This window comes from Gopherus flavomarginatus, chromosome 1, assembly GCF_025201925.1.
Source record: "Gopherus flavomarginatus isolate rGopFla2 chromosome 1, rGopFla2.mat.asm, whole genome shotgun sequence".
NCBI lineage: Eukaryota > Metazoa > Chordata > Testudines > Testudinidae > Gopherus > Gopherus flavomarginatus.
Window position 1 is genome coordinate 23,909,199 of NC_066617.1, and position 25,116 is coordinate 23,934,314.

The 25,116-nt window shown below is 43.7% G+C and overlaps 1 protein-coding gene across 1 annotated transcript in view; it reads right to left on the reverse strand.

Annotated features, from left to right (window-relative positions):
- Positions 1-25,116, reverse strand: part of CD36 (CD36 molecule) — a 91,428-nt gene that overhangs the window by 60,525 nt on the left and 5,787 nt on the right. Inside the window, exon 2 of the mRNA XM_050936925.1 lies at positions 20,910-21,041. Coding sequence (XP_050792882.1) covers positions 20,910-20,981 — 72 coding nt within the window. The 5' untranslated portion in view covers positions 20,982-21,041. The remainder of the gene's footprint in view (positions 1-20,909; positions 21,042-25,116) is intronic.

Consider the following 25,116-nt stretch of genomic DNA (forward strand, 5'->3'; position numbering starts at 1 on the left):
GGTCTTATCCTTACGAGTACCACAATCATCACTGGGTACCACTTGACCTGAAGGAGGAATTCTATGTTTGTCACTATTTTATTAATAAAAAATGATCAGTATGAGAGTACACAGCAAGATGCGTGGGGAAAAGAGCATAGGACCTTGTAGCAGGGTGGATCCCTGCTCCTGCCCTGAAAGGGTTAAAACAGCCCTGGAGAAGGGCTGGGGCTGGAGAAAGCAGCCTTTTAGGCTGGGCTGATTGGGGAAGTGGCAGCAACTGGGGCCATGCCCCAAACTGAGCAACAGGCCCTTATATAAGGGCAGAGAAGCCAGGAGCCCAGACAGTCTTCCTCTGCCTGTAGAGCGAGAAGGGCCTGGTTGCATAGAACTGACAAGGTACCTTGAGTAAAGCAGGGCTGGGGAAAGGCAGTGGAGCTGGGGAATTCCTGCCTGGAAAGCCCCAGGCTGCAGCCTAGAATTAGGCCAGAAGGTACTGGGGTTATAGGGTGCAACCCAGGGGTAGGCCAAGGCAGCAGGTCCAAAGGTCCAAACCCCCTTTGCCAATGATGAGAGGCTAATACTGCAGTCTGACCTAGGGTGTGGGGCTAGCCAATGACTGGGCAGTTGCCAAGATACTGAGGCAAAATGGGGATAGAGGGTGGGGGGTTCCCAGGGAGGGGAAACCCCTAAGAAAGAGGAAGGGGTTGCTGCCAGGGGGCAGAACCCCACGTAAAAGGGGCACCGGGGTCCAGGGAGGGACACGGGGCCAGTAGCCAAAAGGCGGATCACCGGTCTGCAGAGGGCGCTCCGAGCTGGAATGTGCTAATTCCCAGAAGTCACCAGCAGGAGGTGCTGTGAGGGTGAGTCTGCTCCTCTACAGACCTGATTTTCCTTTTTCTCATAAGAGTGCACATGAAGAATGACTCCTGTCAAGTTAATTAGTTATACCAGCGGCAGGAAGAGGAGAAGCGGACTCAGGGAGTCTTGTTCTTTCACTCAATTTTTCCAAGTCACAGTGAGACCCATTGTTCAGAGATTTGAGCCTGCAACCCTAGTACGCCCGAAATGAATGTCTCCCTGCTGAGTTTCACAACCCAAACACGGCAGCATTATACAGATATATACAAACCAAAAAGTATAGATGTTCAGAAGTGGCTAGTGGTTCTGGGTGCCTTAATTTTTGATGGCCCAACTTAACACTTTATAAGGGCCTGATTTTCAGAAAAATGCTGAACACCCACCTTTGAAAAACTGTCCCATTAGGGTAACTTTACTGGGCACACATAAAAAATGAGACACTCAGAATTACCAGTGGTTTTTAAAAATGTTGGCCAAAAATGACTAGAAACTGACCAGCAAAAGTGAAATTGACTAATCTGTTTGCAGAATGCAAACTGTGTGAATTCCAAAAAGCAACCAAAAGTTGATGTGTTAAAACTGAAAACAGTTTAATAACTGAGGTTATTTGGCTAAGAGGGATAGAACTTTGCTGCACCCTATAGGAGAAAGGGGAAGGTCTTGCTGCTATCAAGATTAATTCACTTAACTCAAAATTTTGTTAAACCACAGTTTCCAGTAGTGTTGAGTTGTTATTTGGAATTTAGGATCTGATCTGATGAATGATAATAGTTTCTTAACATATTGGTATTAGTGAAAGGGCATATAAATTGTGGAAAATATATTCTGTAGCTCACCTTGAGCTGACAGATAGTAGTCATTGGCTGGGTAAAGGAGTCTGAGGGGCTCTGACTGAGGGAGCAGGACCTCTGTTTTGCCCTGGGTTTACTACCTAGAAGTACAGAAGCCTGTGTACAGCTGACCTTGTGGGTCTGTCTTGGACCTTTGCATCATCAGACTGGAGACAGCAGAGCTGACTTTGAGGGACTGCACTGGGCAGGAGCTAAGCAGGAGGAGCAGACAGTGAAGTTGGACTGGAGAGCCACAGGTTGGAGCTGGCCCTGGTGGTTTTGGCTTTGCTTTAGTCATCTGGTCATCACTGAGTCTCTATGGATTAATGAATGAGGTTTTAGGTGAGTGGGGATTAGTTTGCGAATAATAGTTGGGCCTTAAACTGTATGATTTGGCTCATTTTTATTTGTAGATAGGTGTGGTTATTGCATTTTCCCCAAATAACAGGTATCCGTTATATTCATATTCCCAAGTATTTGCTCAGTGCTCACAAAAGGGTAAGAAACATCTATAAAGGCAACCTGGTAGACACCAAGATTGCACACTTTTTATTTATTGTAAAAAGTGTCCTCTGGACACTTAAATCCAAGTTAAGCCTTGATTTGGTTCACAGTTCTTATGCTGTCTCTCTGGAAAGGGATGAATTTCCCCTTCATGGAATAAGTAGACTATCCTAATTAAATCCTGAGTTCAAAATATGAATTCACCCACAAACTCCAGGTTCAAGAGTATAAACTACATCCCCTAGCTTGCAATTGTACCAGACTCGCATCCTCTGTAGATCATACAGACACTGAGCGGTGTGTCACAAGAACACTCCTTGAATTTTGGGAAGGCCTAGACCCAGAACTGAATCTGACCTTTGGAGCTGGTGTCCAACTCTGATACTAACTGCTCTAGGATTCTTTAATGTAACTGGCCATTGTTGTGGGAGAAAATAGCAGCTGGGCAGATTCTGCAGACCAAGGAGTATTAAAGATACTGGGCTATTTTTTGCAATTGCACAAGCCATCCTCAGAAGAACACCAAGAAAGTAGGCCAAGGTTATTTGGCTTCTGTCATCGTGTTTTAACCGTCTTGTTCTGAGCATGTACAAAGAATATTAATTGGGAAAAAGTGGGAGGCATGCTTTAGTATTGAATTCCAAAACAGTGTGTGAAAGGGCAAAGGAAAATGTTAAGGAATCAGCCTTATAAAAAAACACTATCTGAATATCATCAGTGGATCGGGTAGTAAGCAAAGGGAAAGCTCTGAAGCAGTGAAGGGACAGAGAAAAATCAGAAGAAAAGTAAAGACACAAGTCCAAACAGACACTAAAAATGACAAACAAAATTAAGAAAGGAGAAGGAAGAAAGAGATATTAACGGCATCAGATCAAATGTGGCCCAAACTTTAGACATTGTAACACATGGCATTTGCCAAACCTACAGTAAACCAATTAAAAAATAAAGTTAATAGAAGCATTTCTATAATAATCTGTGTTGCCACTACTGCCTCATGATTTTACTGCAAGCCTAGAAATATCTGGTTTGTATCCTAAAGACCCCAGCTCAACTGAGAATCTCAGCTTTCTTTTGAAAAACGGTAAGTTTCTAGCCATCATGGTTGTGGAGAAGAGCTTAAATAGATACCTGTGATAGGGAGGTCCACTCACCACTACGATGGTACCTTCTCCTGGCCACTCTGGGAAATAGCTCACAAGGTCAACACCCCTTCCCATGGTTGCACACCATCCTCCACCTCTGTCTCTAGGTCTGTGGCTCCTCTCTCACTCCACAAGCTGCTGCTGCTGCCTCTTTGTGACGTGGCCTTCTCACCAGCTCAGCAAACACTGAAAGTCCCTTCCAACAAACAGGCTCAGGCAGTCTTCCTATTCATTGCCCCACTCATACCACTTCCCCAGTGGCTGGTTGGGTAACCAGGGCCCATCTCCTATTCCAGATTCTGGCTCAAGAATCCTCTAGTCAGCAGTAAAGTTTGGTTCTACTCCAGACATTGCTGCATTTCCCAGAGCCCTTTCCTAACCTTTTGGCTCTCCCGTCCTTCTCTGGGTCTGCTAGCTTCACCAGTCCCTCTTCCCACGGAGCAACTGTAGACTACATGTCTCTACAGGCTCCAAACCCTGCTCCTTCTGCCTCCCAGGGAGTGACTGCAGCCTTTCTGCTGCCAATTTCCTATCATTATAATTGCAGCCCAGCTCATTCTTCCACAGCTGGGCTGGCTTCCTCAGTCCAAGGATTCCTTAGCCATCTGATTCTTCTCAGTGTTGGGTTAATTAGCCCCCTTCTTAATCTTCATTAACCCTTTCAGGGCAAATGTGAGGTGAACACTCCATCACATACCCTCTTCCTCAAGACTGCAACCCTCGGGTGGGCAGGTGCTTCTCCCCTGGAGCTGTCACAGCTGAGCCTACAGCTCATCTTGCTCATGCTCCAGGTCTCTCACCAGGAGGAGCAACTTGTCATTCTCCTCTATGGTATCCCTGAATGTGTCTCTCTGGAACTCTGAGTCTTCACACAATACTCACAAGATCAGCCTGGTGGCTTCCAGTTTCTCCTATAGACCTGGCCCTTACTCTGGAGGCTCTTCTCTCAGAGTCTGAGTTCCCAGCTTGCCTCAATTAATCTTTGTATTAGTCCCCATATCCTTCAACTGGACCTATGAAGGACTCTTTCTTCTCTCCAATCTCTCTTTTCTCTTCTCCCTTTCGGCCCTTTCATCTACACCACCTTAGTGTACCCCTTCTGGCTATCTGGCACTTCCTCTTGGTCCTTTCTGGACTCCTTGCCTTTCTCCGGGCTTGTCTCTTTTTTTCTCATCTCCCATTGGGACTCTGTTCTTCCCTGGGCTACTGTTCTATTGTGACTACTTCTTCACATGTTCTGGTTCCCCACAGGTGAAACAAGTGGTTTTTGTATTTTTTGTGGATACAGACTAACATGGCTACCCCTCTGACACTTGGTACCATTCAAGGCACTGAATTTAGCTATATGAAGTGGAAATCCATCAACTTCACGAAAAAACTCACACAGATACAGACAGACATCATCTTCCTCTCCAAGTACAAACAGATGGCCATCATACCAAATGGACTGAAGGTAAAAAATCCATTGCAGTCGATATACTACACTGACTATGGTGAGAGATTGTGCCATACACTCTTAAAGAGACTGAGGAACCACCTGATCAGCATCCTGTTCAGCAAACAGGAGAAGATCAAGAATGAGCTCTCAAAACTGGAGACTCTCATACAAAGCCAACCTGCCACACAAACTTCCACATGGCTGGACTTTACAAAAACGAGACAAGCCATTGACAATGCATACTTTACTTGTCCACAGAGGAAAAAGGACAGTAAACGAGCTAAACTCCTACATGCAACAGTGGTACCCTTTGTGACGTTATTGACATGAACTGTGACCGTATAGTTCATTGTTGCAACCACTGTTATATATTTGCAGCAAATATTGTGCAAAGGTTGTCATGTGAGTTGTCTATGAAGAGCTTATGATTTGTTGGTTATAATTATGCTATCTGTATGTGGGTACCATTTTTGTAGTTGAACTTATGACTTGTCAATGTGTTTGATTCTAAATAGCATTAGTGAAGCATTTGGTCAGATTCTTGAGAAAGGAATTTGAAAATTGAGTGCCCAGTCAAGAAACACTTAACTGACAATGGACCTTGGGAGACTCCAATGCACATAAGAACTCTTCCGGGGAACGTTCAAGATAGCATGTGAGCAATGGCTGCCGCCTGCAAACTGGGTCATGCGTGGACATGTGACTTGCCCATGTGACTCCAAACTTCATCTTGCTGCTGGGATTTTCCACAATAAGAACAAAGGGGTGTCCTTCCACAGGGCAAAGAATATAAAAGGCTCCGGAAATCCCTCCATTTTGTCTTCAATCCTGCTTCTGACTTCTGGAGGAAATTGGTTTGAAACTGAAGCTCTGAACAAAGGACTGAATTGGCCCATCCCAGCTGTGGATGTTCTCCAGAGACTTGATTTGAACCTGCAGTTTATTCCATCAGTGCTAAAAGCCTGAACCAAGAACTTTGCCATTACTGTATGTAAATGATTCCATTTAACCAATTTTAGCTCTCATCTATATTTCTTTTCTTTTATGAATAAACGTTTAGATTTTAGATTCTAAAGGATTGGCAACGGTGTGATTTGTGGGTAAGTTCTGACTTGTATATCGACCTGGGTCTGGGGCTTGGTCCTTTGGGATTAGAAGAACCTCTTTTCTTCTACTGGGGGGAGTGATAACTCAGTGGTTTGAACATTGGCCTGCTAAACCTAGGGCTGCAAGTTCAATCCTTGAGGGGGGCCACTTAGAGATCTGGGGCAAAATCAGTACTTGGTCCTGCTAGTAAAGGCAGGGGGCTGGACTCAATGACCTTTTTGGGGTCCCTTCCAGGTCTATGAGACAGGAATAGCTCCACATTCCAGAAAAACACCACCCTAGCCACCATGGATGTAGAGATGGAATACAAGCTGTCAGGAACAGTATCCCTGATGATGCCACAGCACAACTGATTGCTGAGCTCTGTGCCTTTATGCTCACACACAACTATTTCAAATTTGAAGACAATATATATCTCCAGATCAGTGGCACCGCTATGGGCACCTGCATGGCCCCACAATATGCCAATATTTTTTTGGCCGACCTGGAACAACGTTTCCTCAGCTCTTGTCCACTCACGCCCTTCTTTACCTACACTACATTGATGACATCTTCATCATCTGGACCCATGGGAAGGAGACTCTGGAAAAAATTCCACCATGATTTCAACAGCTTCCACCTCACCATCAACCTCAGCCTGGACCAATCTACACGGGAGGTCCACTTCCTAGACACCATGGTGCAAATAAGTGATGGTCACATTAACACCACCCTATACCGAAAACTACCGACCGCTATGCCTACCTTCATGCCTCCAGCTTCCATCTCGGGCACACTACACGATCCATTGTCTACAGCCAAGCACTGAAGTACAACCGCATCTACTCTAACCCCTCAGACAGAGACCAACACCTACAAAATCTCCACCAAGCATCCTCAAAACTACAGTACCCACATGAGGAAATAAGGAAACAGATCAACAGAGCCAGACATGTACCCAGAAGCCTCTAACTGCAAGACAAACCCAAGAAAGAAACCAACAAGACTCCACTGGCCATCACATACAGTCCCAAGCTAAAACCCCTCCAACGCATCATCAGGGATCTACAACGCATCCTGGACAATGATCCCACACTTTCACAGGCCTTGGGTGGCAGGCCAATCCTTGCCCACAGACAACCTGCCAACCTGAAGCATATTCTCACTAGTAACTGCACACCGCACCATAGTAACTCTAGCTCAGGAACCAATCCATGCAACAAACCTCAATGCCAGCTCTGCCCACATATCTACACCAGCGACACCATAACAGGACCTAACCAGATCAGCCACACCATCACCGGTTCATTCACCTGCACGTCCACCAATGTAATATATGCCATCATATGCCAGCAATGCCCCTCTGCTATGTACATTGGCCAAACTGGACAGTTTCTACGGAAAAGGATAAATGGACACAAATCAGATATTAGGAATGGCAATATACAAAAACCTGTAGGAGAACACTTCAACCTCCCTGGCCACACAATAGCAGATCTTAAGGTGGCCATCCTGCAGCAAAAAAACGTCAGGACCAGACTTCAAAGAGAAACTGCGCTGCTTCAGTTCATCTGCAAATTTGACACCATCATCTCAGGATTAAACAAAGACTGTGAATGACTTGCCAACTACAGAACCAGTTTCTCCTCCCTTGGTTTTCACATCTCAACTGCTAGATCAGGGCCTCATTCTCCCTGATTGAACTAACCTCGTTGTCTCTAGCTTGCTTCTTGCTTGCATATATGTACCTGCCCATGGAAATTTCCACTACATGCATCCAACGAAGTGGGTATTCACCCACGAAAGCTCCATGCTCCAAAACGTCTGTTAGTCTATAAGGTGCCACAGGATTCTTTGCTGCTTCCACACATATATATTTTTTAATTGGGTCATTGGTTTATCATAACCATTCATTGCCATAACAAGTGGCACTGGTGATGATACTGGGAAACTGGAGTGTCTAAGGGAATTGCTTGTATGACTTATGGTTAGCCAGTGGGGTAAGACCAAAGTCCTCTCTGTTTGGCTGGTTTGATGTGCCTTAGAGGTGGAGAACCACCAGCCTGGGGCTGTGACTGCCCTGCTCTAAGCAGTTTGTCCTGAATTGATACTCTCAGTTGTGTCCCACCAAATTGTTACACCCTTAACTCACCCAACAATATTGTTAATCTATCCAACCACACACTTAGCCTGGCAGAAGAGTCTGTCCTATCTCGGGACTCTCTTTCTGCCCCACCACCCCCATGCACAAGATACAGTTCTGTGGTGATCTGGAAGCTTACTTTCACTATCTCTGACTCATGGAATATTTTCAACACACCACTGAACAGTGCATTGACCCACAGGAATCCTTCTACCAACACTACAAGCAGAAGAATTCTGCGTGGACTCTTCCTGGTGATCAAAATGACAGGTTGGACTTGTACATAGAGTGCTTCTTCAGATATGCACAGGCTGAAATTGTGAACAAACAGCATCATTTGCCCAACAACTTCAGCCATATAGAATGCAATGCCCTCCACAGCCTCAGAAACAACTCTGACACTATAATCAAAGGGGCTGGCAAGAAAGGTGCTGTAGTCATCGTGAACAGGTCAGATTATGAACAGGAGGCTGCCAGGCAACTCTCCAACACCACATTCTACAGGCCACTATCCTCCGATCCCACTGAGGAGTACTAAAATAAACTACACAATCTGCTGAAGAAACTCCCTGCTACAGCATGGGAACAAATCTACACAGACACACCTCTGGAGCTTGGGGTATTCTATCTGCTACTCAAGATCCATAAACCTGGAAATCCTGGATGCTTCATCATCTCAGGCATTGGCACTCTTACAGCAGGATTATCTGGATGTTTGGACTCTCTCCTCACACCCTATGCTACCAACACTCCTAGCTATCTTCCAGATACCACCAACTTCCTGAGGAAACGACAATGCATTGGTGATCTTCCTCAAAACACCATCCTGGCCACCGTGGATGTAGAAGCTCTTTACACCAATATTCCACACAAGATGGACTACAAGCTGTCAGGAACGGTATCCCTGATGAGGCCACGGCACACCTGGTGGCTGAGCTTTGTGACTTTGTCCTCACCCACAACCATTTCAGATTTGGGAACAACTAATATTTTCAGTCAGTGGCACTGCTATGGGTACCCGCATGGCCCCACAGTATGCCAACATTTTTATGGCTCACTTAGAAAAGTGCTTCCTCAGCTCTCGTCCCCTAGCGCCCCTCCACTACTTACACTACATTGATGACATGGGAAGGAGGCCCTGGAAGAATTCCACCTGGATTTCAACAATTTCCACCCCACCATCAACCTCAACCTGGACCAGTCCAGACAAGAGATCCATTTCCTGGACACTACAGTGCAAATAAGTGATGGTCACATAAACACCATCCTAAACAGGAAACCTGCTGACCACTATACTTACTTACATGCCTCCAGCTTCCATCCAGGACACATCACATGATCCATTGTCTACAGCCAAGCCCTAAGATACAACCACATTTGCTCCAACCCCTTAGACAGAGACAAACACCTATAAGATCTCTATCAACCATTCTTAAAACTACAATACCCAGCTGGGGAAGTGAGGAAACAGATTGACAGAGCGAGACGGGTACCCAGAAGTCACCTACTACAGAACAGGCCCAACAAGGAAAATAACATAACACCATTAGCCATCACGTACAGCCCCCGGCTAAAACTTCTCCAGCGCATCATCAATGATCTACACATATCCTGGAAAAGAGGGTGGCTACAACATAATGATTTAAAAAAAAATTAAAAAGTTGGATTTTTTCTTTAAATCCAATTTTTTTTTATTTAAATTGGATTTTTTGATAAAATGCTTTTTGAGGAAAAATCCTATCTAAAGATAGTTTTAATTAAGATACATTATAGCTCAAAGATATCACATCATGGAATAGGGATTATACATTCTAATTATATAGTATAAGACAATATATTCATGTAACGTTTAAGAAAAGTTTTGTAAATGAGTTCCAGTAGTTCATGATTAGGGACCCAATCTTATGGGGTTCTGGGAGTTTCTGTATAGATTATTCAGGTTAATCTTTCTATCTACCCAATGGGACTCAGTGCTCAGTCTAGAAGATACCATCAGAGATGCTTAGTTTTGCAGTTCTCAGACTGTGGATTTGTGTCTCCAGATATAACATACTTGTTAACAGCAACAATGTTTTAAAATAAATAAATAATATATAGAGGTGAGAAATAACAGACCTCAACCCTATTGTCCCTCTGCAAATTTGTGTACACAGAGTCAATCCCTTACCTCTCTCTAAAAGTGCAAAGTTTCAAAAAGTTCAATGAATAGAAGACTGTTGGCGGTGGAATAGATCTGGACCAGGAGAAGTCTAGAGATAAATGTGAGACGGGATGGACAAGCAGCAGAAACAGAAGTGAAACTGTTCGAGCAGCATATTCCAGAAATATTGAGGTCTTTCTGAATGTAGCCTTCATTGATTTGAGATCTACCCAGGGCCAGCTCCAGGCACCAGCGAAGGAAGCAGGTGCCTGGGGCAGTCAATACAAAGGGGCAGCACTCCATCCATTAGTGAGGCGACACGTCCGGGTCTTCGGCGGGAAGTCCCTAAGTTCCTCTCTTCCTCTTTGAGCTGCTGCTGAAGTGTCGCTGCCAAAGAGGAAGAGAGGGAGTTAAGGATTCGGCGCTGAACTGCCACCGAAGAATGGAGCGGTGCAATTGAGCTGCCGCCAAAGTGCCACTGATTGGCTTTCTTTTTCTTCCACCACTTGGGGTGGCTGAAAACCTGGATCTGGCCCTGGATCTGCCCAGGGCTGGCTCCAGGCACCAGCATTGCAAGCAGGTGCTTGGGGCAGCAATCTGCAAAGGGCCGCAGTCTGTGTGGTTTTGCCCCCAAGCAGCACGCCAAATTGCCACTGTGGACAGCGGGGGCAGTCCGTGTACCATTAGGGCAGCATGCACGTTTCCACGGCAGCAGCAATTCAGCAGCAGCTTCTATGTTCAGCTATCCACGGCGGCGCAGCTTCTGTCTTCCGGCTGAAGACAGAAGTTGCCTCCAAATTACCGCTGCCACGGAAATGCGCATGCCGCCTTAACGGTGCACGGACTGCCCCCACCGTCAGTGGCAGCAATTCGGCGCTTTGCTTGGGACGGCAAAAACAGTAGAGCCGGCCCTGGATCTACCATACCATCCTCTCACTAGAAGAGAAAACCTTTAATGGCAGCAGGCCGTAAACGAGACCCAATTCGGGAAATATTTTAATGAAGTTCCTCTACCTGTGAGTAAGACAGGCATGCATGCAAAATGCAAACAGTGCAACAAAGAAATGCAAGGCCCGGCTCTCTAATGAAACAGCATCATGAGAAGTGTTCCTTCTCAGGGGAAAGCTGCACTGAAGATGATGAAAGGAACATGTGTAAACATGCAAGATCTTCAGGTTTGTAAACTTTTTTATTTCATACTTCTTTCTTAAGGACTGCCTGTCTTCCTTCTGAACTATTCTTGAATTCTCATGTTTGAGCAAAAAATATAGTTGTTACTCTATGGTAAGCACTCTATAGATGCAGATGTGATAAAAAATAAATAGCTGAAATAGGTAGATCTTCCTTTTACAATTTCACCTTTAAAGTAGTACTGAGTGTCAGTGAATGCAAGGAGTAATACTAAATGAACAGTATGGTAATAATAATTAAATAACTGCATTGACTTATTTTGTTTAGGAGAATCCATCCTCAATATACAGGATTCTGAAGACTATCCACCTTCAAGATCACCTTCATTTTCTATAGTTTCAGAATTATCTGTCAATGATAGTGTTTCAGTCACATCATGTATATCACATAGTCACAGTATATCACCTGTAGCAAAAAGAAAAAAACCCTCCATCATCCAGAAACAATAGATAAGTTTGTGATAAGAACCAGCAGACTACAAAAAGAGGTAATCGATTAAAAAATTGCCCGATTTATTTATGCAACAAACTCTCCTTTCCCTATGCTTGAGAACCAATACTTCATTAACGTGGTTCAGTCATTAAGACCAGGATACAGTCTACCCAACAGAGCAGACGTCGCAGGCAAATTGTTGGATAAAGTGTATGAAAGAGAAATTGAGCAGAGTGCAAAAGACCTAGAGAGTGAAATTATTAACCCAAGTCTTGATGGGTGGAGCAATGTTCACAATGATCCTGTTGTATGTGCTTGTGTGACAACAGAAGGGAATATCTTCCTTACAGAAACAACGGATACATCAGGAAATGCACACACAGCAGAATATTTACAAGAAGTAGCAGTAAAAGCTATGACAAACTGTGAAAAAAATTCAAATGTCTAGTATGCAGCTTGGTCACAGACAATGCTGCAAATGTATCCAAGAGGAGAAGAAATTATTTAGAAGAGAGTGAAGAGAGTCCTAAGCTAATAACATATGGTTGCAGTGCTCATTTGATGCACCTCCTAGCCAAAGACTTCAGCATTCAAGAAATAAAGGCTAATGTTGTTGAAACTGCAGAATACTTCTGTAACAACCACTTTGCAGCAGCTGCTCTGAAAAAAGTGGGAGGAACCAAGCTAACTCTCCCACAAGACATGTGATGGAACTCAGTAGGGGACTGTTTTGAGCATTATATCAAGAACTGGCCTAATCTGATGACAATTTGTGAACAAAATGGTGAAAAAATAGATGGCACTGTCACAGCCAAAGTTCTCAACATTGGGCTTAAGATAAATGTTGAACACATGCTGAGTACCTTGAAGCCTATTTCTGTAGTCTTGAACAAACTGCAGGGAAATAGCTGTTTTATTGCTGATGCTATTGAAATTTGGAAGGAACTGAGTGAGCTCTTAAGAAGAGAAACGACAAAGTTAAATTCCAAGCATTAAAAAAACGAATAGGACAAGCACTATCTCCAGCTCATTTTCTTGCAAATATTCTCAATACTCGGTAACAGGGTGAAATCTTAACTGCTGAAGAGGAGAAGTTGGTATGACATGGACATCCAGCAATCATCCCTCCATAATGCCAACTATAATAAACTTCAGAGCTAAGGGTGAACCATTCTTGAACTATATGTTTGCTGATGATGTTTTAAAGAAAGTCACACCAGTGAACTGGTGGAAGTCACTTAAGCACTTGGATTCAGAGACTGTTGAAGTGATCATCTCACTTTTAATAGCAGTAGCTTCTTCCGCCATGTAGAAAGAATATTTTCTTTCTTTGGACTAAGTCATTCCAAACTGAGAAATCGTCTGGGACCTGAAAAAGCAGGAAAGCTTGTTTTTCTTTTCCAGATTATGAGCAAACAGGAAAATAAAGGTGAAGATGACTGAGTTAGCTGCAGAAGAAGGGCCGGCTCTACAGTTTTCGCCGCCCCAAGCAGCGGGCCAAATTGCCACCGCGGATGGGGGGAGGGCAGTCCCTGTGCCCTTAGGGTAGCAGGTGTGTTTCTGCCGCGGCAGCAATTCGGCAGCAACTTCTATGTTTAGCTGAAGCCACCCAGGACAGCTAAACATAGAAGCTGCCGCCAAATTGCCGCCACCACAGAAACGCACCTGCCGCCCTAAGGGCACACAGACTGCGCCGCCCCCCCCCCCCCGCGGCGGCAATTCGGCGTGCTGCTTGGGGACAAAACAACAGGGACTGCTGCCCCTTGAGGATTGCCGCCCCAAGCACCAGCTTGGAATGCTGGTGCCTGGAGCTGGCCCTGTGCAGAAGCCAATATTTTAAGTTTCTCATGTTGACCTGGCTGACATAGTCCATTACATTTTTGGTTTTTTTTAAATATTTCATTTAACTATTTTAGTGAAATATAATTTTAACAAAAACAAACCTGATTTTAAAAAACTTGAATGTTTAACTAAATTCAAAAATTCATATGCTTGTTAAATATTGTTACAATATTATATGTTTGCTGTTGAAGAAAAAAATCCAGAATACATAATGCTGTTGTTTTACTTAAATAAAACAATTTAAATGTTTGTCTGGTGATGTTTTCCTTGAAATACAGCATGACAAGAAAATCCTCCAAATATTAATGGTTAACCTGTTGAATTGGAGATAGTTCACCTCCCAGTGATTTCATAAATATCTGCTTCAATCACCTTTGATAAATGAAATAAATAACCAAACAATTATTCATTTTCTGATATAGCTGTAAAACGAATCTGAAAAGTTTTCAAAATAAATCACTTAAAAAATATATAGTGTGTACCTTCTAAAAATGAATCTGAGTTGTGAAGAATATGCATTAAGGTTATAACAACCAACAAGAATGCACTTTTATGTAGAAATCCATGATTAAATTGAGTCTTCCTGACTAGTGATTTAAATCAAATCCACCCTGCTAGAAAACAGTCCCTCATTCTCACAGGTCTTGGGAGGCAGCCCCCCAGCCTGAAACAGATACTCACCAGCAACTACACACCACAGTACAGAAACACTAACCCAGGAACCAATCCCTATAACAAACCCTGTTGCCTTCTCTATCTCCATATCTAATCTAGCAACACAATCATAGGACGCAACCACACCAGCCACACCGTCAGGGGCTCATTCACATGCACATCTACTAATGTGATATATGCCATCATGTGTCAGCAATGCCCCTCTGCCATGTACATTGGCCAAACTGGACGATGTCTATGTAAAAAGATAAATGGACACAAATCAAACATCAGGAATGGTAACCTACAAAAGCCAGCAGAAGAACACTTCAGTCTCCCTGGACATTCAATAACAGATTTTAAAGTATCCATTCTTCAAAAAAAAACTGTCAAAAGCAGACTTCAAAGAGAAACTGCAGAGCTACAATTCATTTGCAAACTTAACACCATCAATTTGGGCTTGAATAGGCACTGTGAGCGGCTGGCTCACTACAAAAGCAATTTTCCCTCTTGGTATTGACACCTCCTCATCAACTGTTGGGAGTGGACCATATCCACCCTGACTGAATTGGCCTTCAACACTGGTTCTCCACTTGTAAGGTAACTCCCTTCTCTTCATGTGCCAATATATATTTATGCCTGTATCTGCTATTTTCATTCCATGCAACTGAAGAAGTGGGTTTTTTTACCCATGAAAGCTTATGCCCAAATAGACTTTAAAAACAACAAGGAGTCTGGTGGCACCTTAAAGTCAAATAAACCATCTCACCTGAGAGGAAAGTGTCCTGTTCAGAGAACTGTAGTGTGGCTCTACTCAAAGTTTCTTGTATCAGAGGGGTAGCCGTGTTAGTCTGGATCTGTAAAAGCAGCAAAGAGTCCTGTGGCACCTTATAGACTAACAGACGTTTTGGAGCATGAGCTTTCGTGGGTGAATACCCACTTCATCAGATGTATGTAGTGGAAATTTCCAGGAGCAGGTATATATATGTAGGCAAGCTAGAGATAATGAGGTAGTTCAGTCAGAGAGGATGAGGCCCTGTTCTAGCAGTTGAGGTGTGAAAACCAAGGGAGGAGAAACTGGTTCTGTAATTGGCAAGCCATTCACAGTCTTTGTTTAATCCTGAGCTGATGGTGTCAAATTTGCAGATGAACTGAAGCAGCACAGTTTCTCTTTGAAGTCTGGTCCTGACGTTTTTTTGCTGCAGGATGGCCACCTTAAGGTCTGCTATAGTGTGGCCAGGGAGGTTGAAGTGTTCTCCTACAGGTTTTTGTATATTGCCATTCCTAATATCTGATTTGTGTCCGTTTATCCTTTTCCGTAGCGACTGTCCAGTTTGGCCGATGTGCATAGCAGAGGGGCATTGCTGGCATATGATGGCGTATATTACATTGGTGGACGTGCAGGTGAATGAACCGGTGATGGTGTGGCTGATCTGGTTAGGTCCTGTTATGGTGTCGCTGGTGTAGATATGTGGGCAGAGTTGGCATTGAGGTTTGTTGCATGGATTGGTTCCTGAGCTAGAGTTACTATGGTGTGGTGTGCAGTTACTGGTGAGAATATGTTTCAGGTTGGCAGGTTGCCTGTGAGCGAGGACTGGCCTGCCACCCAAGGCCTGTGAAAGTGTGGGATCATTGTCCAGGATGGGTTGTAGGTCCTTGATGATGCGTTGGAGAGGTTTTAGCTGGGGACTGTATGTGATGGCCAGTGGAGTCCTGTTGGTTTCTTTCTTGGGTTTGTCTTGCAGTAGGAGGCTTCTGGGTACACGTCTGGCTCTGTTGATCTGTTTCCTTATTTCCTCTCGGGTATTGTAGTTTAGAGAATGCTTAGTGGAGATTTTGTAGGTGTTGGTCTCTGTCTGAGGGGTTAGAGCAGATGTGGTTGTACCTCAGTGCTTGGCTGTAGACAATGGATCGTGTGATGTGCCTGGGATGGAAGCTGGAGGCATGAATGTAGGCATAGCGGTCGGTAGGTTTTCGGTATAGGGTGGTGTTAATGTGACCATCACTTATTTGCACCGTGGTGTCTAGGAAGTGGACCTCCCATGTAGATTGGTCCAGGCTGAGGTTGATGGTGGGGTGGAAGCTGTTGAAATTGTGGTGGAATTTTTCCAGAGACTCCTTCCCATGGGTGCAGATGATGAAGATATCATCAATGTAGTGTAAGTAGAGAAGGGGCTTGAGTGGACGAGAGCTGAGGAAGCGTTGTTCCAGGTCAGCCATAAAAATATTGGCATATTGTGGGGCCATGCGGGTGCCCATAGCTGTGCCACTGATCTGGAGATATATATTGTCATTAAAATTGAAATAGTTGTGTGTGAGGATAAAGGCACAGAGCTCAGCAGCCAGTTGTGCTGTAGCATCATCAGGGATACTGTTCCTGACAGCTTGTATTCCATCTGTGTGTGGGATGTTCGTGTAGAGAGCCTCTACATCCATGGTGGCTAGGATGGTGTTTTCTGGAAGGTCACCAATGCATTGTAGTTTCCTCAGGAAATCAGTGGTGTCACGGAGATAGCTGGGAGTGCTGGTGGCATAGGGCAAAAGTGGTGCTGGTGGCAAAGTTTCTTGATATGGTACCAGATTTCTTTGACATGGGGACATAAGTCATCATCTGAGAAACAAGCATTTGACTACCAAAGCAGACATGCCTGATAGCCAAGATGAGGTCAAATGGAAGTAGAAATTTTCCACTTTTTCATCCCTCATCCATGATATCTTCTCACTTAGGCAACATCAGCAATTAGAGGATTCCAGCATTTGCAATCCCAGCCTAAGGCACAACAAATACCTGAAAGAAGAGTGTAAACAATTTCTTCTTCTTCCCCTTATCCCATCAACTGGGGTAAGGTCATCGTGCAAGCATCCACCATCTTTGCCTGTCTGAGGGAGCACTAAGGGCCACCTGCTTACTATCATCTTTGATGCAATCCTTCCATTACTTCTCTGGCTTTCCTCAGAGACGCTCTCCTGCCACCCTCTCCTGCTATCCTGTCTTTATTCATATTTTGCATGTGTTTGAACCAGTGAAGTTGGTCAGCCACATCCTTCTACCCTAATACTTTCATTTTGACATAAGTGTCTTCATGTACTTCATGTACTTTCTTTTATGGTGCAAAGACACCTCAAACACATGTGGGTGTTGAACCTCTTGTCTCTTTATCATCTGTACTTCTGCACCACACAGTATTGCAGGACACACCATTGTTCTATACAGTTGGGCTTTCAGTCTCAGTGGCAAACACAACCCCTGAGATGTTGTTCCACCTTCTCCCTGCACTCTCCAACCTGGACTGTATCTCAGGTTCAAGCTCACCCTCTTTGATGACCCAGCCATCAAGGCACTTGTACTGGTCAATCTGGCTTAGTTTCACTCCATTAATCCTTATGTCCAATGTCCTTGTGGCACCTCACCTCACATGGCCTCAGTCTTAGTCTTGCTCATATTAATCCCAGGCCAGTTTAGCTGGTCATACCACTGGTTTGTTATTTCCTCTAGGTTTTCTTTGAGGATGCCCATAGTGCTATTTTGTCTGCATATAGCAGTATGACATTCCAGGGTGCAATCCAGACCAGTGAGGGGCTGTGTCATCCCTGCTCTGCAACTTTGGATGCCCTACACTGCTTCGTTGCTGTAGATTCCAGCTGTGCTGCTCACAAGCTGCCAAACAACATGCATGTCACACCCTTGAGTATCTGTGTATAGCTACAGCCCTGGCCCAGCAGCTTTGATCCCAGCAGCCTGTCAGCAAACACCAGCCACACTCTGGCTTCCGCCAGCCTTGGTTATTACTTGCAAGGTGACTCCCAGCACACACCCAGTCCTGGATTTTTCCCTCAAAATGTCTGTTCTGTAATGTCCAGCCCTCTCCTGGACAGCTCAGATATTTTAGGTCTGTAATTCCTGTAAGGGAACAATATACAACAACCTGCCATCTTAAATGGAGTTACTCACACAGCTCACAACACTAGATTTGTTTTGATTAAAGAATAAAACAAGTTTATTTAACAAAAAAGAGAGGATTTTAAGTGATTACAAGTATTAAGGCATTAAAGTCAGAAATGGTTACAAGAAAAATAAATATAAAATACTGCCTAGTACTAAATTTAACAAACTAGGCTTGGTTGAAGGTAAAATTCTCACCAGTTTTTCAGTACATTTTCAGTACAATCCAACAACTGTTTCTTTTGTCTTTTTAGGTGAAAAGAGAGAGATGGACAGGGAGAGATCACTTGGGGTGTTTTTGCCTCTCACTTTCATAGTTCAGTCACCTTTTGAAATGCTATTTTCTTGAGAATGACCCCTAGATAAAGTTATTTTCAGCTGAGATCAAGGAGATATGGAGTCTGGTGGAGAAGAGGTGTTAATCTGTTGTTTTTTCACCTGCATATGCTCAAGTGCAGATTTTCTTTGTCTTTTTTCTTCCCCCTCTTCCTGTCTGAGGACTCCATTTACAGCTTATATGCAAATTGAAATAAAAACACCTCAGTTTGCTTAAGATAGGCTTGCTTGATCAGTTCTACCTAGCTGGGGCTATGTGATTTGGAACATGTGCCTTTAGCATCCTGGAAAGGAGGTGGATTTCATAACTTTACAAACAACGGTGCTATATGCATTTCACCATGATATTATTGACCAGTGAGTTATTAGTTTTGAGATGATACCTCACAAGACATATTTTGTATGAAGATTATTACAATAGTGTGTACTGTGTGAATACAGGGGTGCATTCAGTCACAAACAGTTTATCATCTTTTCCCATCAGGATCTTCCTGCTGACCTAGACCATCAATATGATAAACAGCAGCATACTGAGGGCCAACCTATGATGCAGTGTAACTTTCACTTCAAAAGGAACCTGTCATCTCAAAACATGTTCAGATCACTGTTTTAGGTGATCAATATAAGGCATTCATCATAGTTATTAAATCCTCGGGCACTCCATATTTCCTCAGCTCTGGTGTGAGCATCCTTCTGTCCACTTTATTGTATGCCTCTCCTAGGTCTATAAAAGCCCAGAAGCTATCCAGTTGGTGGTCTAGTCATTTCTGCATCCCTTGCCAAATTACAAAAGTAGCACCTGTGGTTCCTAGTTCTTTCTTAAAGTTGAATTGTTCTTGTCCAGGGGTGGGCAATTCTTCTAATCCAGGGGTGGGCAAACTTTTTGGCCCAAGGGCTGCATCCGGGTATGTGACAATCACTTTATCCCTCAATAGTTTCCACATTCCTGGATACTTCCCTTTTTATGAATTGGGCCCACGATAGACTTGCATCAGTCTTTAGGAATTCTTATCTTGCCATAAGCTTTAACCACTCTGCTCGCCTATTTTATGTCTCTGTCACCCAAGGCTTTCACCAGGTCCAACATCATTTCATAGGTCCTGCTGCCTTACCATTCTTCATTTCCTGGACTGCATTTCTCACCACCTCCTCTGTCAGGCACCAGATTAGGATCACATGTTGGCAACTCCACTTTTGCTTCATTTGAGAAACTCTCAAAATATTTTTCCACCTCTCCTTCACTTGTTTGAGCAGCAAAGAGTCCTGTGGCACCTTATAGATTAATACGTCTGTTAGTCTATAAGGTGTCACAGGACTCTTTGCTGATTTTACAGATCCAGACTAACACGGCCACCCCTCTGATACTTCACTTGTTTGGGCATTACTAACCACCTCCCCTTATCATCATTTACAAATAATGTTACAATACCATCCCCTTTCTCTTTGGGTCTTATTTTTGCAATGCTACAGATCTTTTTGCCAGCCAGATTTGAGTCATTTGCAGGCTTGGGTGTATAAATCACCTAGGGCACTCCCTTTGCCCTTCCTCACTGCCTGCTTGGCAGCTCACTTGGTTTTTTTCTATTCCTCTTCATTTCCATTCTATGGATTCATTTCTTTTTTCTTTACACAGAATCTCCTTTGTTTGGATCACTATTTATATTCCACCAGACCACCTCTGCTCCTTTCTTTCGTTTGTTTTTTTCCCATATACATCATCCACAAACCTCTTCCACCACTGCAATCCGTGTTCTTTTGAGGAGTTTCCACTTCCCTTCAGCTCATGCCAAATCTGTTTCCAGACACCTATCCGGTACTGATTGCAAAAACATCTTTGCTAGACTTCCCTCTAACTTTCTGTACTTTGATCTTGTTTCTTTTCAGCTGAGTTACCTCTTTGCCCAACACTCTGCAGCAATATTTGCTGCAAGGCCTTTGTGTTACAGTGCTACCATCTCTCTAGGTATCATTTTTCAATCCATAATTTGACACCACTGAGATTGTATTACCAATATCATGTCAAATTGGTTTTCTACCACTAATGTGCATAGCCAAATGACTTTCTCTCTTTTTGGACCAGGTATTGGCTGTCATCTTTTGGTTGGCAATAAACAGGTCTAGAAGCACTTTCCCTTCCTAATTCATAGAGCCTAAGCCTATTTCACACGCCCTTGTGTTTTTGCTTTTGTGTGCAGTCAAGTCACCCAGCACCAACAGCACTTCCTCAAGTCACCCAGCACCAACAGCACTTCCTCAAGGGCTGTTGCGTCCACTAGTGCCTTCAAGTCATGAGGGAAACTCTCCTTTGCTGTTGACATGCATACAGTGAATCACAAACATGATACACTCATTAACTTGGACTCATACAGCCATCAATCTGTCACTTACTCTAATAACTTCAAACACCGTCTTCCTCAGCTCTCCTCTCCGACTCCATCGTGCCCCCATTTTGTCATCCATGTAGAAGAGGTTCCAGTCTAAGCCCAACTCCTTTGCGGCATTCCCTGCCCAGCATGTTTTCTGTAGACATAGAACATCAATACCTCTCATTATTATCATATCAACTACTTCCATACATTTACCCATCAAAGTGGATATATTTAGTTTTGCTACTTTTCTGACAAACAATTTAACTTGGTTAATCCAACTGAGAATAGCTTTAAAAAAAAGGAAGAGAAACTTCTAAGCACACTAGCTGAAAAATGATCCAAGCTAGGTAGTCTGTGCTGCTGCATGAGAAAAGCAAACTTTAATTGCTAATAATTGATTGCTGAAGGTGTTTACTAAATTTTAAGTTCAGCATGTTTCTACGCATGGATACAATTTACATTTACTTGATTATTCAACTGTCCATGGCTGTCTGGGAAGAATAGATTTGCATCCATGATGATGAAGCCATGTATGCATATCTGTACTGCAGCGAAGAGTGAAGAGGGGACAGGGAGGGTTGGTAGCAAATAGGGCTTTTGGTTTCTGTTTAGATTTTCTGCCGTTTTTGTTTACACTTTTAATAAAAACCACCACACAGACAAAGCTTTCAGGAGCTTGTTTCTTCATGGAGAACGGGAGCAATCCAAGTTGCCATAAAGCTCAGTTTTCTGATACTTTGTTAAATGTTTATTTAGTGCAAAACATGCTTATCTTAACCAAAGACCTCAGACTTTTGTTATTGGATTCTAGTGTTGCCGTTTCTCCTCTTTCCAATAGCATCTCAAGAACCTGGATCGTCACCAAGTTATAATCTCTAACAGATGAATTCAACTAACAGTATAGCTCCTGTGCTGATCACAGCTCTCACTTGGGATCCTTTCCTTCCACTCTTCTCGTCCTTTCAGCCTATCACCAACTCAGTCCTTCCCCCAATCTACTATATGGGAGAGCTGTTCCCTATTGCTTACCCTATTAAAGAAACAAGGCAAGAACTTAGTAATAATGCAATTGATGAAATTATAAAATAGAACCCTGGAGTTCATTGGTTCTTTTGTTCTATGTCTCATGCTCTAATAACTAGCTGAAAGACCACTTTCCTCCTTTTTTTCTTATTCTCAGTCATAACATTTAAGATCATCAGGGATGCTTTTGTTAATAGGCCTTCACTCTGAACATGTAGAGGCAGAGTGTTCTTATTGATGTGCTACTCAGCTCTGGAATTCATTGCCCTAGATGGAGCAAGAAAACAAATGGTGAGGTTCCTGATTTGGGTTCTCCAAAGTCATAGCTATGAGTCCCTTTGAATTAGGGGAACTGGGAGTGCAAAAGAAAACTGCTGTTTTTTTAATTTTGTTTCTTAAAGTAAGGCCAACAATTTCACATTAGGTTGCCTTAAGTTGGATACCAGGGTTTATACTCCAGCAACAAAGCAAGTGAGGTTATTTTCAGAGGTGCTGAACATCTGAAGTTCCTACGGCCTACAATGAAAGTTATGAATGCTCCCTGAAAGTCAAGCCCTTATCGAGGTGTCTAAAATGGATTTAGGTGCCTCACCATAGAAAATCTAGTTTGAAAACTTAAACCACAAGCCCTTTTTTATTATAAAGCAAAAGCAAGAAGCCTTTTACAGTTCTGAAATCCAATCTCCTTTGGAGAAAGGTGGCTCATACCTTTTGCCTCCATTCAGTCACCTGCACAGGATGTTTTCTTTTCCCTCCTTCTTCCCTAACATAGAAAGGGTGTGAGAGAGAGAAAATGAGGGATGACAAAGGAGACCAGCTCCAGAGTTTGGAGGAGTGAAGAGGAGGTAATCCAGGCAGAAAGGGAGAACAGAGAAGGGAAACAGTCCCAGCAAGTTGAGGAGAGATGAAAAAGTGAGTGTGAGGAGTGGAACCCCAGCATGAGTGGGGCAAAGTGCTCCAAGCAGGTTGTGGCTGAGAGCAGAGGGAAATAACATCGAGGGTGAACAGTGGGACACATTGCAGGAAGGATGGCAGGTGCACAACACTGGGGTTAGGGGAACAGTGAGAAACACAGCATGAAGGATAGCAGGGAGGGCTGCACACTGGGAGATGAGGAGGGAAAGAAAGTGGGTGAGAGCAGGGAAAGAACATGTCCTCTCACCCAGCTACAGGCACTTCACTGGTGAATCCAAGCAGTGGATCTCAGAGCCCTCTGGGTATCCATAGGTTCCATACAGGTTTTATTTTAAAAAGCTTCCTTTGGAGATCTGGGCTCTCCAGAGAGCCGTGCACGGTACATACAAACTTGTCCAGAAAAAGCCTTATCAGGCTTCCTTCCTGATTCTCTCCAGCCCTGCAGTATGACCCTGTGCTGTGTCTCAGTGCTGCTCCCCAAATGGGTGTGTCGTTTGCCGTCTAAGCAGGCAGCCAGCATTTACAATCTCTGGGATCCATAAAAGGAGGATGTGCAGCTTAGTTTCTCTCTCTCATTGGCAGGGGACAGGATTGGAAGACAGGGCACACAGGAAGTCTGAGGGGGAAGGAGGACAGTTCCCCCCTTGCCTGACCTAAGTGGTGCCCCTGGTCTAGGCTCTACTGCAATATAACAATGTTTAATAATGAACAACGGAATCCTCTTCACAAGAGTCCACAAGGACATTGTAGGGCAAAGTCAATCCTTACTCAATGGGAGTTTCTTTGAGAAAGGACATCATAAAAGCTGAGCCAGGACTTCAGGAATTGGAACATAGTATCTAAACAATTGTGTCTGTTTCCTGGCTATAAACTAGGGAAAGTAATACTTTCTTTCTCCCACCCTTTGTCTATGATGTATGACTGGTAGTTTTGTGGGGCAGGGATTGGCTTTCACCCATTTGTACAATGCCTAGTGTAATGGGACTGTGATTTCAGCAGGGGCCGCTAGGCATTAATGCAATGCAAACAGTATGAATAAAAGTTCACTGATTACATAGACATCTGTTAACTGAGAGTGCTTCTGAAACAATTCCATAAGTGGACAATGAAGTGAAATGATAACTATTGAGTGTTACCTTTTATGCAGGAGTAGCAGAGAAATACAGCCTGGCGTAGGTCACCCTCTGCCAGATTTCAGCATTAAGCAAAGGACAGGAAGTCACGGTCTTTGAAGTTTAAGTCTTGCTGTTTTGCAACCAAGGAAGTTGGCTGCTGACAGCTCACAACTAACTTTGAAGCACAGAGACTCCATCATGATAACTCAGAGGAGGAGGAAACACTAGTGATGATTGAAATGAGAACCCACAACAATGCAAAACTAGGTAAGAGCCAAAGAAGACTCCCTAAACTGCTAGTAACAGCATATGGGGTGAGCAGGCAGCATGCGGATACCATGGTGATGAAAATGAGAAAGCAAGAGAGAGGGAGAAGAAAGGGAGGGTTAGTCAAGGTATTGAGCTCACATCTGATGAACAGGGAGAGGAACTCAACTTACATGTTCGTAGCTGTCATCTAACAGAAACCAGGCTTGTTAACATCATGGCTATGTAGCAAAACTCACTTTATTTCCTGGATGCTTGGGGAAGGGTTTGGCTGAAGGAGAGTGTAGCAACATACAGTTTGGTAGGGTTGGCTTCATGGGTCAATGTTATTGTCAGTCCAACATGTAATTATTTATTTGTATTGGGGTGATTATTCTTATGGGAAAGCACCTGGAGATAGGATTAGACATATTTCAACTAACTAAATGGAAGGCTTCACAGTGAGTCTGGTAGTCAACTTTGTTGAAACTTAAGATGCGTCCAACCAGTGACACATTTATCTAGATTCCTAGGTTTGGAGAACAAGCTCACATAGGCCACTTTAATGAAGGGTTTGTATATTCCATTGTTGCCAAGATTGTAAATATATGCCCCCAATAGCTTCCCTGTTTTCCAGCTTCACTGTACCAAACAATTTGCCCTTCTCTACCGCAAGATCTCCTCCTTTTTTTCCCCAAATAACTTATTTTTCCACCTTCTCTATTTGCTCCTTCTCTGCCTCCAAGAACTATTCCCCTCCCTGCTTTCAACTTTCTCTACCCCCCGTCTTTCCTTTGTTTTGACTATGTAAAGGGTTAAGTGTAAAGCAGAAGAAGCAAGCTTCACCCTCATGGCTGCTCCCCCTACCACCTCCTGGGACCCTGGGATTCAGCATGACACAATTGTGCCTTTGTCATCCTGATCCTG